General features: G+C 39.1%; 1 protein-coding gene across 4 annotated transcripts in view; it reads left to right on the top strand.

Annotated features, from left to right (window-relative positions):
- The window catches only part of CRAMP1 (cramped chromatin regulator homolog 1), a 44,777-nt gene that overhangs the window by 2,241 nt on the left and 24,403 nt on the right, over positions 1 to 18,133 (top strand). For 3 of the 4 annotated variants that reach the window (XM_083800051.1, XM_083800050.1, XM_083800052.1), the window contains 5 exons: positions 228 to 577; positions 10,670 to 10,863; positions 12,369 to 12,522; positions 14,495 to 14,578; positions 16,683 to 16,731. In XM_083800051.1, coding sequence (XP_083656177.1) covers positions 229 to 577; positions 10,670 to 10,863; positions 12,369 to 12,522; positions 14,495 to 14,578; positions 16,683 to 16,731 — 830 coding nt within the window. In that variant the 5' untranslated portion in view covers position 228. Of the gene's footprint in view, positions 1 to 227; positions 578 to 10,669; positions 10,864 to 12,368; positions 12,523 to 14,494; positions 14,579 to 16,682; positions 16,732 to 18,133 lie in introns of those variants that run through there. The other variant, XM_083800049.1, reaches the window with a different exon arrangement.

An 18,133-nucleotide genomic window follows, 5' to 3' on the forward strand; every position in this document is an offset into this window, starting at 1 on the left:
GGTTTGGGGGGGATTCCCGCGGGGCTCTCCCCTCCCGCCCTCGGCACAGGTTGTTGGGTCGGGACAGCAAACGAAAGGGGATTTAGTAACAAACAACGGCGGCCATGTTGAGAGGAATTTCTGCAGCTAAACTTCTCCCCTCTCAGCCCAGGGGTTTCTCCCCCTCTCTGGTGGGCTCCCCGGCCTGACTTTGTGCCCCCCTCTTTTCTTTCTCTCCTCCCCAACAGGATGACGGTGAAACTGGGCGAGAGCAGCGGGGAGGAAGGGGTGAAAAAGCTGGGCAAGAGAGCAGGAGGAGATGAGGAGTCCCTGGAAGAAGAAGGGGCAGGAGGAGGAGGAGAGGCAGCTCCAGGCAGCAGCAGCACAAAGAAAGAAGAGAAGATTATCAACAGCAACACTAACAGCAGCCCCTCACCGAACCCCAGCTTGTCCCAGGCCCCGGCTGCCCTCCAGCCCTCCCACAGCCAGGACCAGCATCATTTTCTCAGGTCCAGTGTCAGACCTCAGAGCAAGAGGCTGAAGAAGGATTCTCAGGCATCCTCTTCAGTTGGCAGCAGCACCGCTGTAAAAGGCAAAGGTACTGTATTTTGGAACCCTCAAAACATGCAGGCGAGTGGGGTGTGGGAGTGTGGATCACCTGTGTGTTTGGGGGTTGTCATTCTCCTCCTGCAGATGCCATCTTTTGTTTGGTTTTGGGGAAGGTGTTTTGGGGCTTGTTTCTCACAGTAGCTGAAATCTTCTTTGTGTCCCAAGGCTTCAGCTTCTCTGCTGCCCACTCTCCCGTTTGCACTTGCAAAAATGGGGGGATTTGGATGTGTATGCGGAAGAGGGGGGAAAAAAAACCCTTCGTTATTGAAGCAAACCTTTAATTCCTTCATTTTGTCTCCTGAGTTTTAGGAAATCTCTGTATTTTGCTTAGGAAATTAGACTCTAACAAACTGTGTAATCAGGTGGCTGCGCTCTGCATTCTATCATTGAATAATAACAAAATATTAAATGGGTGGTAGTTTAAAAAAAAAGGGGAAAAAAGCAAACCACAAGATATTGTTGATTTCTCTGTTATTTCTGTGACTGTTCTACTCAACGAACTATTTTGGAAACAGCTGTGAAATACACATATTGAACTATTTGTTTCTAAGGTTTTGTGAGTCACGGGTACTGCATCACTGTTTCAGAACAGTTAAGGGATTTTCATGCAATTTGATTTTTTTACTTTTTTTTTTTAAATAAGGTTGTTTTGTATACATCTACGCATGCATATTTTTACCTATATATACATGCTTTTTTACTTTAGCATTGAGGATGAGAATGTTTTTTTCAAAGCAGTTTCTTCCTGAAGTAGCTGGAAAATAGCAAGGATATTTGAATATCTTGGTGCCATTGTGTGTGCTCAGCAGTTACGGGTTGACACCTGGCGCTGTAGCTGAGCTGTGCTTGAGACTAATTTTGGATACCTTGCACAAAAGTACTTGTGTTATTTTCTGTTAAGTTTTGAAAAGAATAACACTTGTAGATTTCTTCAAGATTTGAAATAGCAGAAATTATTTTTGTCGTCTGAAACTAAATAAAACTCCATGTAGCATGGATGTATATTGAACATTACCACACTTTTTGGGTCCATTGCAGTGGTATGCACTTGCTGGACATTAGGTAAACACTAAGAATTGTGGCAGTTTTGTGTTGCAGTAAGAAAGCAGTGTTTTACACATTGCCACCTTTTAGTTATTGCCATATAATGTAAAAAATATTGAATTTAGCTGTTTCACAGTTAATATAATTGAATATTTTTAATACCTTTATAAGTCCTCTATAATCTCGTAAACTTTTTTGATCTGAGTGAAAATCTTCCGTGTGTGGTGTTGGAGGTTAGAGGCCTGTGTAAAGGCCTGTGTAAATTTTCTCCCAGCTGCATTAAGCCAAATAAACAAGCAGATGGAATACCCAGGAGTGTTTAGCTACAGACAATTATTTCAAGGGTTGTAAGTAGCGTTAAATGGGAGGAGATATTCCTTTGGAATAAACGTTATCCATAATGGACGAGTGTAATAATGTGCATTTGCAGTTTCATTGCTTTGGAAGTGTATGCACATGTGAACAAAATACACGCATCTTGCGCATGTGTATATTCGTATTTTTATATTTGTACATAAACATTCACTTATGTTTTAGAGGAGTGGAATGATATTTAATGAGGTGTATTGATACAGTTGAAAAGCAGACACTGTTCTGCAATTCAGATCCCAAAATAACTATAATAAATGTATGTATTAATCATACATACAGAACAGACTATATTATTTCAGTAATCGGTCGTAGATAGGCAATCACTGTACCTGACTATATTGTCAGGTTTGGAGAAACTTTAAGTCACTGGGGGAGATGGTCACTGGTAGAATGACAATTATGCTTTCACATTTTGAACTGTAAGACCAGCCACAGCTTTGCCTGGCTGGTTTAGATGTGAACATATTAAAGCTGATACTTCTCTGATATGGCTGAGATTATAACTGTCAGATCTTGGAGAACGGAGCCATGGAGTGGGATCCTTTCAAATTCGAGCTCTTTACATGCAGAGATACATGCTGAGACACTTTGCAGGCTTGTCTGAATTCTCCCTAATGAAATGTTTTGTGCTGAGAAGTTATAGGGGTTTGCATTCCAAGTGAAGTGTCTCTCAGAGCTAGCTTCCCGTAGGGAACCGGTTGAATAGTGAAGATTACCAATAAGGATTGTACTAAAGTCCTTACAGTTGCTGGCCCACCAACTTTCTCCTCCTCTGTAAGCATAAAAATGATAAAGAGCTCAAATGCATTTGCAATCCTTTGTATCAGCTCTGAAAGTTTGAAGCTTTTGCATTTTGCATGGCACAATCAAGGTGATAACTGCAAAGGTAACGGTGACATGGGACAGTGGGAGTGTCGAGACCATGCTTACATTTGGTTCAGTGAAACCGGAAACTTGATTGTGTCATGATCTTTCAATAAAGCTGTGTAACCCTTAAAATTGTATTAAGGTGGTCCTGCTTTTAGAATATGTGTATTCTAAAGTGAAGTCTCTTTTGAAGGCTATTATTAAGGAATGTGATCATTAAAATTAATTTCTTTCAAATCGTAGTTACACAGCAGGCATTGATTTATCCTAATCATGTCTTTAAAAGCCATTTGAAAGTAGTAGTATTTTCTATCTGTCACAGATCCCTTATAATTTTTTTGCATTTATGCTTTGAGGGTACTTTATTGCAGCAAACAAATTATTCTTAAAGTAAACTTCATTGCATGCAGCAGGAAAAGTTTGCCTGCTCAACAGCTGCTGACTTTCTGACTTTATCTTACTATGGTTCAGAGAAGATATTTAATAATATTTCTCAAATTCTGCTTAGTAAAATAGATAAACACAGTCCTAATTTTCAGATCTCCCTGATGCAATATTTAGTTGTGGATTTCTTTACTTTTTATTTTTTATTCTGGATCTTTGTGTGCTGTTGTTACACTTTGACTTTAGGGCAAAAATGACATAAAAATATTATAGTAAAATAAAGTTTGAGAACTGTTTAGCTTCTAAAAGTCACACCATTTTGATTGCTAAAAGGTTTATCAAAGTTTGTGCACAAGTATCTAAACGTGTAATTTTTTTAGAATTATTATCTTATTTTCAAATATTGATCATCTTTTTATTATTTCAGGTTCATAATCTATGCTCTAAATAGTGGAAGTAGTGGAATAGCTTGGAAGTAAGTCTTTAAGTAACTTTTGTGCGCGAAACCAGAGAAGGAACCTGAAGGATTGGTTGGGTGCGGTCAGTTGATTGAGAGCTCAGACGCAGGAAGGTTTTTTGAGGGAAAAGAAGCAGCCCAATATAAGGTCACTGGAGAAAAGGCATTTCTGAGAGTTTACTTCTCAAATGCAGATATGCCACACTGTTGCTGAGCACAGGTTTTAAGGTGTGTTTTGGGGCACTGTGAAGCAGTGAGTGGTGAAAATACATGTGTGTATGTTGTGACCATGTTAGTAAAAGTAAACGCAGACTATGTTGCCATCGTATGCTGTAGATGTACTAGGAACTAAAGTAGGGCGTTCTCATTTTCATGTTTTTATTCATTTTCTGAATGCATAATGAAGTTGGGAGGAAATAGTAACAAAATCTAATGGTGACGAGCTGAAGCTTGAAAGCGTCTTTCATGCTGTTACTCTAGACTTATTCATAAAATGTGTAATAAGCAGTTTTCTTTAAAAAAAATAAATTACTCAGCTGAAAGCATTAATTGAATTAAAACATTCAATCTTTTGGCATTGTATAAAACTCGCTGGAAAGCAGTTCACAGTTTGCTTCAGCCCAACAAAGTTGCGTGTTCTGTAGTATGTGAATTAAATTAACTAGTGGGTCTTCTGTGAAGAGGCTGTGTAGACCAAGGTGTACCCAGTGATGTACTTGCGGAATGATTTTATACTATCTTTGCAAATTTGTATGCTGAAGGATGTGTCGTAACTTTCATGTGAAATGTGATTCCTCCAGCATTATTTCTTTAGGGAATGAATGACAGTTTTAAAAACTACCAGCACAGTCCCTCGTTCTAATATTCTTCTTAATTCTATCAATCTAATTTCCTGCTGGTACCTCTCTTCCCGTCCTAAACTGAGGTGCTTTCATTTATGCTTTTTTCCTCCCTCCCTTCCCTTGAAAGTGGCTCAGGACAAAAATTGTGCAGTGTCTCATTCCACACCACGAGAGGAGGATTTTGTTTGGTGTGCCCTGTGCTGTAGGTACTGAACTTTGAAAGGTGGCTGCCTGCAAGGCACATGGCTGCACAACCACATAGTTCAGGCAGAACCTTGTACGAGGCCTCACGCCTAGTGGAGGTGCTTACAATGCATTCTTCTCTTTAAGGGTGTTTTCTAATGGAAGAGCAAGAGAATGATTTACTTGAGGTGGGGGAGTAACCAAATTTATAATAAACCATGGTTATTTTTTACAGCTGTGTTTGGTTAGCTCAGATACCACTTTGATAGCTTGAATGTGTTCTGTCCATAGACAAGCGAGTCTTCAGTTCAGTATAGTAACGTGTGTGTGTTTATATACATATATATTTATACACACATGCACACACATACATATGTATCAGGAGTGTAGACTCCTGCTGCTAACTGGCACTGCATATGATTAAAAACATTCAACTATATCTTGCTTTTGCAGGTCTTCAAAATAGTAAGAGATGGAAGAAGCTAAACTAATTCGTCTTTGTAGGACATTGATAGGTTTTATTTAAAACTTTGAATGTTAATTCGTAACAGGAGCATAATACGGTGTGAACATACAACATGGCTTGGGCTGTACTAGATTAGCTGTCCTAGGAGTCCATGCCATTTACTACAGAGGCATACAAGGTAGAAAGCCATTTCCCAGTTAAAATGTTAATCCTCAAACAGAAGCATTGACATGCAAGGAATGTATTGGTATCTCTCCCTCTCTTGTCTGTATTCTCTTCTCATCTACAGTTATTGGAGAGGAAAGCAAATTGGATTCAGCTGCAGCTTTGTTGGGTCCTTCCATGGAGCAAGTGGCTTCACTTAAATTCCTGTGTGTCCGATGCATTTCTTCTCTGAAGTACATGATGTAGTATCTAACTTTGGAAAGATACGTGGCTAAAAATGGGATTTGTTTAACAAATCATCAGGAAGAAAGTTGGGACGTGTCTTTGCTTTTTTTCATTAAAATTGAGGAGTAGATGCTATTGAGGAATGTTCTGCCATGAGAATAGCAGAATGCATTTGGAAGCCATCTGGAAACTATAGATTATTAGCACCTTGTCCAGTTCTGTTGGCAACAAATGTTTTGATGTACATTTCTAAAGACTGCTAAGCACTAATACAGGTTTGTGAGGGGGAAGAATACTCAAAAGTATTATCTACTGTGGCCTTAATGACAGTCTTTGCTCAGAAATGCTTTTAAAGATGGTACTGTGTAGTTCAACCTTGTTACTGGCTTGTATAGAATCTAAAACAAGAAAATATGCTGTGAAGGAAACTTTATGTCATGGTACAGGTTGGCATTTGCATCCTGTGCTTTGGAGAGGGAGTTCAGCGTTTTACGCTCTGAATTTGGCTGGCAGTGTGCAAGAATCTGTGAAATCATCATCTCATTTCTAAAGGTATTTCCTGGTAGATGTTCCCCTTGTATTTGACTGGTGACTCCTGAAGAAGTTCACATTTTGCAACTAACCCTTTAGAACACCAATAAGGAAACCAGGCTGCATGTTGAGATACATGAGTGTAGTGGGGATTAACTGCTGAATGCCAGCTTCTAGAATCTGTAAGATACTAATCAGCTGGCATGTAAGAGCTGTGAGTAGAAAATTGAAGAGTAAACACAGAGATGCTACCTACAGCCTAGGAGGAAAAACTTCTTGTGATTATAGTCAGGATAAGACACTGATACTCACCGTGATTTGCTTTTTGCATATATATGCAGTGTTCCATCGTTTGTCACTTTCATACCAGATCGTAAGCTGCGGTCTTTAAATATCTTTGTATTATTTTTTTTGCAAGTATTTGCATTTTTCTTAGAGCTATGAAGACAACTTCATCTACAGAAAAAATAGTTCGAGATGTTCCTATATTCACAGATATGAGAAGTTCTAATAGACAATACTAGATTACTGGAACAAACTGTGGTCTTGTTAGGGGTTAGAGTTCAAACACCAAGTATAGAAACTTGATGTTTTTGCAAACTGTGGATTGAAAGATGAGTGAAAACACTGAGGACTTACGCATCCAAACTTGCTGCTTTGTACCTCATATGCAGGAGCTAGCATCCCCTTGCATCCTGGAGTGAAAAGAAGGAATTGTTTTGGCGTGGCTGTGGAGATGTCCAGTCCTGTGACTGGGTAATGAAGGCTGAGTAGGCAGAGCGAGGATAACTGTCTTTTCTTTGTCTTGTCTGCAGTGATCTCACATAAATGTCTTTATGTAGGAGAAGCACCTAACCGGACTGTTTGAGTAAGCTCCCTTCCTCTCTCCAGCAGTTTTGCAGCATTCATGGGTACGGCTGGCCTCGATGGACCTTTTTGTTTTAATGCATTAGTTAAATTTTAAATAATCTGTTGTTGGGATTTAATGATGATTATCATCTGTCATTAGTGACGGGATGGAAACTTGTTAGCTGTTTTGCATATTACAAGAATCTCATACAGTAAGATTGAAACAGTGAATTTATAGCGTGAGATGTAATAATGTATGACTATTTTTACTTTTGCCTTTTATCCTCATTTTTTTTATGTTACGTTTTAGAATACACTGCATTCCATTTCCTCACTGAGATCCAGTAAGCTGCAGAGTGGATTGTGGTAACGCAGGGGTAGATATTACTGTGCACAGTAGCAAGGAAGATACTGCAAACACATGGTAGAGCTAAGTCCTTTATTCCTGGAGTAATTGAATGGCGTGTAAGATCTCTGCGGAGGTAACAAGATATTAGAATTTTTAAATCTTCACACGTTACTGTAAACATTTCTCTGGATAGTGATTTATTTGTGTTTAAAACAAGAAAGAATGTGATGAACTTCCCAGGATTACAATTTGTAATTCCAGGAGTCTGTCTTGTAGAATAGCAAGTAAACCTAAAGGAATGAAGGAGCAATATTGAGCTACGTATCCTTTGTAGAAGCTGGATCAGTGCAGTCCTTCCTTAGCGTGTCCTGAGGGGAGGATCCTCAATAGAATTGTTCTTTTAATTTCATCTTTTACATTCAGCTAAGTGGAAATCTGCTGAACTTTATAGTCTCACTAGAATTTGAAGTCCTTTCTGATGGTTTTGCATCTTAAGTTTCTATTAAAAACGCTTTATGAAAACTTTGTGTACCAATTGTGCTGTACAATCTTTATAAAATCCTTGATAAAATCTTTAGTTACAGCATCTGACCTTAGGTTTTTACTTGATCATGTATACACAGATAATTAAAAAATAAAATACATCTATATACCTATATCTATCTAGATCCCCATATATATAATACCTGTACGTAGATAGATAGGTATAGTTCTATACATACAGGTGGTTCCTCTAAACGATTTGCCAGAAAGTTAGAGGTCTGCTATCAGAAGAGTAACTGCGCAGTAGAAATCCGTAGATGTCTTGTGATGAAGATGGTCTTTTGCACTGGGAGCTTGCAGCAACAGGATGTTGTACATTGAGATTGAAGACTGATGTATTCACCTTTCTTGACCAGAAATTTTAAATATTAAGATTTGTATTTCTTTACCGTGCAAATTGTGATGTTCCGGGCTCACATTTGCAGAGGACAGAAGCAATTTGGGGTCTTACAAAGAGCTGTTTATCTTCTCAGCCACCTGTTAAAGTGCCTCAGATCTTTCTAATTATTTTTTTTAAAGACTTGTCTTCATAGTATCAGAATTAAATTGCTTAACGTTGTCTTCACAGTATCAAAATTAAATTGCTTAACTTTGAGTTATTTTGTGAGTCACTGATGAAGGCTTTAGGAAATAGAGAAGGTTGGTTGGTTGTTTTCCCCAGAATTGTTTTAGGTGAATTTTCTTATAGTTACGTGATTCTATTTCATGCTTTGCCTTATTTGCTTCTCTGTGGTGGCAGTAATTTTCTTTGAAAGGATGAAATAACAGTTCTTGGAAATAAAAAATAACCTTAAAATGGTCACAATATCATAATTAATATCAGGTATATATTTATTGCAGGAAAAGAGTGCTTTCATGCATTTTACTCTGTTCTAAATTTTGTTTCCTATATACTTTGTTGCTTGAACATACTGCTGCTCTAGGATTTAGAGCAGTATGGTTTTATAGTCTCAAGGAACTCCTTTTGAAATGCAACTGTATACCTACAGTTAAGATTTACATACAAGTCTTTCAAATCTTTAAATCAGAGCAAGCCTTTAAAAGTTGATTCTTCTGATACTCTTTTGCATTTTAATATAATTCAGGATTATCAAACTGGGATATCCTAGCTATTGAACAAAAAATAGAAATTCTGTACTTCCATAATTAACACAGACTTTGTCAGGTACGCAAACTGCTTCACATAACTGAATTTCAAAAGATAACTGAGCTGAAGCCAAGTGCAAGGTTGTGCCCCTGGGACAGGGCAAACCCAAGCGCAGACACAGGCTGGGCACAGAATGGATTGAGAACAGCCCTGATGGAGAAGGACCTGGGCGTGTCGGTTGATGAGAAGCTCAACTTGTGCCAGCAATGTGTGCTTGCAGCCCAGAAAGCCAAATGTATCCTGGGCTGCGCCGAAAGCAGTGTGGCCAGCAGGTCAAGGGGGGTGATTGTCGCCCTATGGTCTGCTCTTGTGAGACCCCACCTGGAGCCGTGTGTTCAGGTCAGGGACCTCCAGCACAAGGACGTGGACCTACTAGAATGAGTCCAGAGGAGGGCCACGAAGATGATCAAAGGAGTGGAGCACCTCTCCTATAGAGACAGGCTGAGGGAATTCAGCCTGGAGAAGAGAAGGCTCTGGAGAGACCTTACAGCGGCCTGCTGGTACCTAAAGGGGGCTACAGGAAAGCGGAGGGACTCTGTCAGGGGTGTAGTGATAGGACAAGGGGTAATGGCTTTAAACTAAAAGAGGGTATGTTTAGATTAGATAGGAGGGTGAAATTCATTACTGTGAGGGCGGTGAGCCACTGGAACAGTTTGCCCAGAGCAGCTGTGGATGCCCCATCCCTGGTGGTGTACGGGGCCATGAGCAACGTGGTCTAGTGGGTGGCATCCCTGCCCATGGCAGGGGGTTGGAACCAGATGATCTTGAAGGTCCTTTCCCACCCAAGCTGTTCTGATTCTTTTCAATTCTTAGCATAGAATGCTTTGTGCGCAAATGCATATAAAAGTCTGGTAAACTAGTTGGGACTGCTGTGTTACACGAGCTGGGCCTATGTCCAGTTATTGCCATTATCGTTTATCTGTATAAATGGAAACAGTAATAAGCTTTCTTTATAATAAGAAATGTATGTTGAATGTTGAAATGATGTTGTTTTATAAAGTACAATCCTGCACTGGTAAAGGCAGTCAAATCCTAATTCTCAGAAAAATTGGAGAAAATGTATTTTTGAAGTGTAAGTTATTGAGTGCTTACATTTTCATGGAAAAAATGGAGTATGCTCCGTTGGGCTGTCTCCCTGGTTTCTGGATTCTGATAATATGTTACAATGTCAAACCAAATACCATGCTTGGTTTGATTTCTCTTGTGAATAAATCACGTATTTAAGGTTGGATGATAATGTTTGTAATGATTAAATGGTCTTCAAGAGACTTACCGTTCCAGAGGTGATTTTCAAAGATATTTTATTCTTTGCAATTAATGTGGGGGGAATCTTGTTGCGTTATACACAGCTATTGGAGCTTCCAATCTTTCTTCTTCACTACTTGCAAAAACAGCAAATTCCTGAATCATTCCCTGAATGGTTCCCTGAATTAGGTTCTTCGGGGTGCCGACAACTGACAAACATAGAATCAAGATTACACTTCTGTGCCTTTTTCCAAAAGTCGCATCAGAATCTGTGCTACGAAGAGGGATTGGGACTTGCCGTCATTGGGATAGCTTGAATTATCCTTGTAATTTTCCTAGGTGGGCTTAGTTCCTTCCTTATACGTGAATCCTGATATTGGTTTAATATTCACACCAGTTGTGTTTTTTGCAGCAGCAGATAATGGAGGATCTGCATCTGGTGGCACATCAGGAATTCCTCCCAGCAATCCTACTGCAAATTCCAAGTCAGCAGCAAGGAACCTGGGCTCCTCAGCTGGAGAGAAGGAGGAAGGAAAGAAGGTCAGACGTCAGTGGGAATCGTGGAGCACAGAGGACAAAAATACTTTCTTCGAGGGACTGTATGAGGTACATGTAGAGGAAAATAACCAGCTTAGATGGCTTAATTTGGTATGTGGATATTCCTAAAGAATGTTGATTTAATTGGGATTTGCAAGAGCACCACCCGTATGCATATATTGCATTTGTCTGTGCGTATATGTGTCTATGCAGTTGGCTATACAACAGCTGTGGATCAAAAGCCACCTTTCAAAACTGTCAAGCTTTTTTTCTGAAATACATTGGAAATATATGTGTGAGTTTTATTCACGAATGTTAATAATAACATTTTTTATTATGGTTCTATTTCAAGTATGAAAAAAATCCCCTTCTCAACTTTGAAAAGCAACACACTCATGTTGTAATATTAGCAAATAAGAAAATACATTTTCTTTTAACCTGTCGCAGGCACTGTAGTGTTTTGAGGATAAGCAGGCTTAAGCCTTTTCAGTACTAGGGTTGAGAGACAAGGAAAAGTTAGATCATCTAACTCTTTGTCTCATATGTTTTATACAATATGTTCCTGGTTGTCCTGTTCTTACAATTATTTTTAAGAGCACTTCTGTTACAAAAACAGATGCTAAAGGGGAAAACAAAAGAAATACTTATGGGCTTGTTTGTTTTTTTTTTTTTAGTGGTAAGCGTGATTCATGTGTATATTTTGTGGAAAAAAACGAACAATTAAACTGTTTTCTTTTAAGTCCCTCCATCACTGAAAGAACATGTTTGTTTTTCTGCTTTCATTCATTTTGTGCTGTTACCTTTCCAAAGAGGTTTTCATACTTTGTAGTCCTACTTAAATCAAGTGTTTTTGAATTTTGAGAAATTTTATGATACAGGAATTCAGTAGTAATGTTCTTAAAATTATTTTTTCCTTTTTTTGGACTCCAGGGATTTTATGAGAATTAAATAATTTAAGGGGACAGTTAGGTGTCTTCTTTTTACCCTGAGAATAAGCTTCTAAATAACTTGTAGTGTAAAAGGGTGTTTTCTGTTTCTGTTTGAAAAACAAAACAAGAAAACAAACAATCAAAACCTAACAACTCTTCCTTATTATTAGAAACTCAAATTTTGTACCACTAATAACCTGAATATGAAATTTACTGTAAATAAAAATGAAGCTATTAAATATAACATTTGCCCCAGTCAGAAATGAAGGTAGGACAGAGGAGAGGAAAAATGCTGTGGAAAGTGAAGAAAGCTAAGTGAGAAAGTCAGTATTTTCAATTCTGGTACTCAGTGCATTTGAGTAAAGTTGCCTTTTAAAAGGTTTTTAGCAACTTACATTTCTTTATTTTGAAAAAAAACACAAGAAAATGTAATTTCTTTGGCATCTATAATACATTTTATATAACATAAAGGAAAACATTGTCATTCTTGTGCTGTTGAGTTCTGATAACCAAGACTTTTGTTTATGACCACTGAGATCTAATTTCCCACAAAGAACCTCAAAATCCCTCGTGTTGTTTCAGTTGTCTTATGACAAGGGATAAGTTTGGTTATGAATATTTAGATTTGTTTTACTTACTCTTCAGCATGGAAAGGACTTTGAAGCTATCCAGAACAACATCGCCCTGAAATACAAGAAGAAAGGCAAGCCAGCAAGCATGGTGAAGAATAAAGAGCAGGTCCGCCATTTCTACTACCGCACCTGGCACAAGATTTCAAAGTACATTGACTTTGATAATGGTTAGTATGCAATGAAGTGGGCTTAGTGTAGAGCTCAGTCTTGTGAGTGTTGGAGTCCTGCCTTTTAGTACCGTAGTGGAGGGTAGGAATGAAGGAAATGAAAAAGTAAGTACTGAATAGGATATCTGTGAATATGTTATATGTTTGTTAACATGACCATACCGAGGTTCTTTTTTTTAAATACTTGTTAAAAATGGTATTAGTGTCATTGCTTTTATATTAGTTCACCACACCATAACAAATGCTGATCCTACTATTAATATTGAGAAGAAAAAACAGGTTCAGTTAAATGTTTTTTTATTCTCAGGAACCAGACCTTTGAGGACAGCTACCTAAATGTTAGTCAAGCATAATTTCATTAAGAATATTGATTTCAGCACTACTTTGCACTTCTTCATGGAATCATAGAATGGCTTGGGTTGGAAGGGAACTTAAATATCATCTGGTTCCACCCCCCCGCTGTGGGAAGGGATGCCACCCACTAGATCAGGTTGCCCAGGGCCTCATCAAATCTGGCCATGAACACCTCCAGGGATGGGGCCCTCCGCAGCTGCTCTGGGCAGCCTGTGCCAGTGTCTCACCACCCTCTGAGAGAAGAATATCCTCCCAACATCTAGTCTAAATCTTGCCTATTTCAGTTTAAAATCATTCCTCTGTGTCCTGTCACTACCTGTTCGAGCAAAAAGTTACTCTTCATCTTTTTTTATAAGCGCCCTTTAAGTTTTGAAAAGATGCAGTGAGGTCTACCCAGAGCCTTCTCTTCTCCAGGCTGAACATGCCCAGCTCTCTCAGCCTTTCTCCATAGGAGAGGTGCTCCAGCCCTCTGATCATCTTCGCGGCCTTCCTCTAGACCCACTCCAACAGCCCCACATCCTTCTTGTGCTGGGGGCTCCAGACCTGGATGCAGGACCCCACTTGGGGCCTCACAAGGGCAGAACAGAGGGGCACAGTCACCTCCCTCGACCTGCTGCCCACCCCTCTGTTGATGCAGCCCAGGATGCAGTTCTCCTTCTGGGCTGCAGGTGTGTTCTGCTGGCTTGTATTGAGATTTTTGTCTGCCAGAACTCGTAAAACCTTCTCTCTAGGGCTGCTCTCAGTGAGTTCTTCCCCCAGTCTGCACTCATGTCTGGGATTGCCCCCACCCAGGTGCAGCACCTTGCACTTGGACTTGTTGAACCTCATTAGGTTCACATGGGCCCACTTCTCCAGCCTGTCCAGGTCCCTTTGGATGCCATCCCTTCCTTCTGGTGTATCAGCTGCACCACTCAGCTTGGTGTCATCTGCAAACTTGCTGAGGGTGTGCTCGATCCTGCTATCTGTCATTGATAAAGTTATTAAACAGCACCGGTCCCAGGACAGATCCCTGAGGGACACCACTCGTCACCTGCCTCCACCTGGACACAAAGCCATTGACTGCAGCTCTCTGGCTGCGTCCATCCAGCCAATTCCTTGTCCACTGTTTGGTCCCTAGACTGTCAGTGCTGTTATGGATACTCTAGATCTTTTAGAAATAATAATGTCTATACGATGTGTGTTGATGAGAAGGGGGGAGAGGGAATGACACTCCTAAAGACATGGAATCTAGAATTTGCATTAAATCTCTGAGGTGCATTCTTATGCACAAAAGCCAGTATGAGTCTTCTGGAAATTTCAGACTTCTTAATTTTCATATAACAAAGAGGTCTGTATGCGTTTTCTGGGGAGCATCTGTATGTTTCCCTTAGAAATTGTGAACAGTTTTGTGATACTAAGGTCGATGCAACTGAATTAGCTCTATTTTGCATATTGAACTATTGGATGCTTGTTTAACTTCTGGGAAACCACTTAGGCTTACCTTCAATAAGACGTTTGTCTCATCACAGAAAATATGAATCATTTCATCTTTTCACAGAATACTCTTAATTTTCAGTGTTGAAGTGAATACCTACAGTGTGGATAATGTCATCTGACTTGTACCTGTTTTGTTTTTCAGTGTTTTCTCAAGGGCTGAAAAAATCATCCCTGGAGCTTTATGGCTTAATCTGCTACGGGGAATTAAGGAAAAAGATCGGGGGATGTAAGTATGAATTTCCTCTGACGGAAAATTATTTTTATATGGTAGAATCAGAAGTGTTGCGTTATTAAGAGGTTGTGTTCATTGTATTCTATGGCAGTAGTCTGTGTAGTAGTATTATTTTTCGTTAAGTGTATTCTTAAAGACGTTCTTAGTCAACTGCACGAGTCCCCTTTTTCTTTGACAGATTTCTTTAGCTTTTGGTATCTGGAATGCAGTGCACAGGTGACAGGTAAATGTATATGCAGTTTAGGTTATCCGTCTGTTTTATTATTGAAAAGTGTTTGCACTCACGAGTATTTCTGCCTATACAGTAAAAATCTGGGATGGTACCGTCCTCTAAGTCAGTATCTAAATCATTAAATAACAACGAACACTGAAGATGAAAAAGCGTTACAAATCATAATCAGAAATAATAACCTTACTGGCTAACCAGAATGCATTCTGACCTTGTCCATCCCAGAGGCTGGCTTTGTCCATGAGGACGAGTGTAGATGGATGAGTATACGCCTTAACCTCTGCTCCCCTGGCTTCTGGAAGCTGATCAGTTGCGTTAGCGAGGTCCCTGGTATCAGGCTTAGTACTACATTGGCATGATCTTTATGGCTTCCAGACTAGAGGGAGCTCTGATGTGACCAGCTTGGAGAATGGGCAAAGCAGAAAAGCATTGTATGCTCCAGTCCCTTCATGTATACCGTATTTTCTGTGTATTTTTTTCATTTGTCCCCAGGTTTTTGTAGAGTTGGTGTTAGATCAAAGTACTACATTTCACTTGATTTGTGAGAGGTGGAAAGTCATCAAAATAACTTTACTTCTTTGTGAACTCAAGCTAGTTGCAAAGTGGAAAAAAATTGAGAAAGTCGTGGACGTGTACAACTCCTGAAGCAATTGCGATACTTTTGCAGATTTTTTTTTTGCTAGGTTATTTTCTCACATGGGTTTTCATTGTACTGCATCATGAACTAGGCTATTTTCAACGTTCATACTGACTTTATTCTGTTTGTTCAAAGATCTCCACTATGTTAATTCATCTTGGAGAAGCAATTTTGAGCTGTTAGTAACAAGATGGTCAGAAGCAAGATAGATTGCCTTGCCAGTATAAATTAGTATTAGTGGTTATTCCCTTTTTCCACGTCTTGCGTTAAAAGAATCAGCAGACCCTCCTTGGCTCTGACTGGGAGCGAGGTTTTACACAGTCACCATGGCAATGCGTGCATACTCTGTGCTTCTGTCTTTTTATAACTTTGGTACTCAGTTAAACGTTTTACCCACTTGAAAAATTCTAGTCTCTTCAAGACCAAATGGACCTGAGCAGCAAGCCTCTACACCTAGCTTATGAGAGGTCTTTTCTACAGCTGGTGAAAGTAGTTTCTTTCTCCTTTTTTTGTGGTTTTCACCCAGTACTGTTTTCCCAGAAATAGGGATGCCTTACGTAGAGCTACGGAGAATTAAAAGCATGTCAGGAATGATTTCAGTATTGCCAGAGGGAGGTTAATTGTTCAGTAAATAGGTTTGGGCATAGCACAGAGAATAGAAATCAAGTTATTTTAAAATGTTAAGTATAGTGCATAGAAGAAAGGTGTAGGTTATATGTGCATTTTATTATTTATGTTTACTTTCTTTTTATTGCATCGAGAGCTGTGAAGGCTTAGTGCTCTTTCATTATGCTGTGGTGCCTTAGCAACAGAGATTGAGCAGGCAGATGAGGAAGCTTTTCTTTTAACACTTCAGTGTCAGAGTAATGCACAGCAGCCTGGGTGAAGCACTGGAACAGGTTGCCCAGTGAAGTTGTGGATGCCCCATCCCTGGAGGCGTTCAAGAGCAAGTTAGATGAGGCCCTGAGCAACCTGATCTCGTGGGTGGCATCCCTGCCCACGGCAGGGGGGTTGGAACTGGATGGTGTTTGAGGTCCCTTCCAACCAGAGCCATTCTATGAATCTATGTCTGTAGCACCTAAGCTACAGTCACTTAATCCTTGAGTAAAATGTAATTTTCATGGCAAGGCAAGGACTGTGTAAAGCTCATATATTATGAAAATAGAGTAATAACGGTCATGACTATATCACTTCAAATTCTAATTTACTATTTTATCCTTTTTCATGTAAAGGTATGGATGACAAAAATGCAGCTAAACTCAATGAGCTCATTCAGGCTGGGTAAGTAATAAGTTATTCTTGAAACTCATAAAACTGGATTGTTCATCAGCTTAATTGTTGGATTCATCATCCAGAGTCTAGGGTACTATTTTTACGTTTTTGGAGCTGGAGTTTGACATTTGATATTCTTAGTTTCTTTTGTATTTTTTTTCTCTCCCTTTTTCCATGAAGCCATTAATTAGTAAGAAAGGATAGGTGAGCTTTAAGAAATTCATTAAAAGAGAATTATTTACAGAAGTTACGGCATTACAAATACCTTGATTAAGTATAGGGAATATAGTTCATCTCCAAAAGTTTTGCCAACAGTGCTCCTGAATCCTGACTTTCAGACATGCAACAGCACTTCCAGTGTGCTGTAGGCCACAGCCCTCTAGTCACTTCTGCATCTACTTTATTTGAGGATGAGTAGTCTCTTTCACTAAATGAATGAATTATGGGCAGTGGGGGTTCCTTTTTGATGACAATGTAGTTTTAGAATACAGAACTGGTTAGAAGTTGCCATACTATACAAAATGAGGGAACTATCTGATATTTGGACATTTTTTTAAAGTAGTCTTGCTTTTATAGTCTGTGGATTCTACAGTGAAATATCTTACAACAGCTGTTGTTAAGGAGTGTGATCATTAAACTTAATTTCTTCCAAATTGTAGCTGCTCAGCAGACATTGGTTTGTCCTAAACACGTCTTCAGAAGAGATTTGAAAACAGCATCATTTTGTCTATTACATATCCCTTTTTATTATTGGCATTTGTCCTTCTAGGATACATTATTGTAGCAAATTATTAATGAAGTAAACTTTACTGTAAACAATAGGAGAGAGCTGCTGACTTTTTGACTTTACCTTACATAAAATGGCTACTTGGTGTTGCACCTTCATTGCTCACAAATTGAGTTCCCAAGTGAGTGCCTTACAGTTACTAGCCTTCGTTCTCCCGAGAGCTGCACTCTGTACAGTGTGCTGTTGTGTTGCAGGTCTTGAATGTCATTGTTTTTGAAATCACTTGTTCATTCTTTTGTTAATTACGAAGTTTGAAATTAGAACAGAAATTTTCATTTAGTTTGGGCTTTGTACAATTAAGAAAATCTTACCAGTAAATTTTTTCATATAATGAAATAATATTTTAAACAAATTGCTTAAATTGGAATTATCCATTAAAATGGCCTAGGCCGAGCCTTCTTTCCCTAAGAAGTTAACTTGTTGTACATCTGGAGTTCAGGGTATAGGCAGTCATTCTGGTCCCTCTTTGTTGTACTGGAGAGCTTTTCTAGTACTGTGTCATCCAAATAGACTAAACCATAGTAAAGGAGACTTTTAGCAAGCTATAGTATTACTCTAGCACTTGACATTATTAAGGCCTTAGTTACTCAAATTGCTAATGAGGGCTAATAATTTGTATGCAGG

The sequence above is a fragment of the Anser anser genome (assembly GCF_964211835.1).
Source record: "Anser anser genome assembly, chromosome: 15".
In the NCBI taxonomy this organism is placed as follows: Eukaryota; Metazoa; Chordata; class Aves; order Anseriformes; family Anatidae; genus Anser; species Anser anser.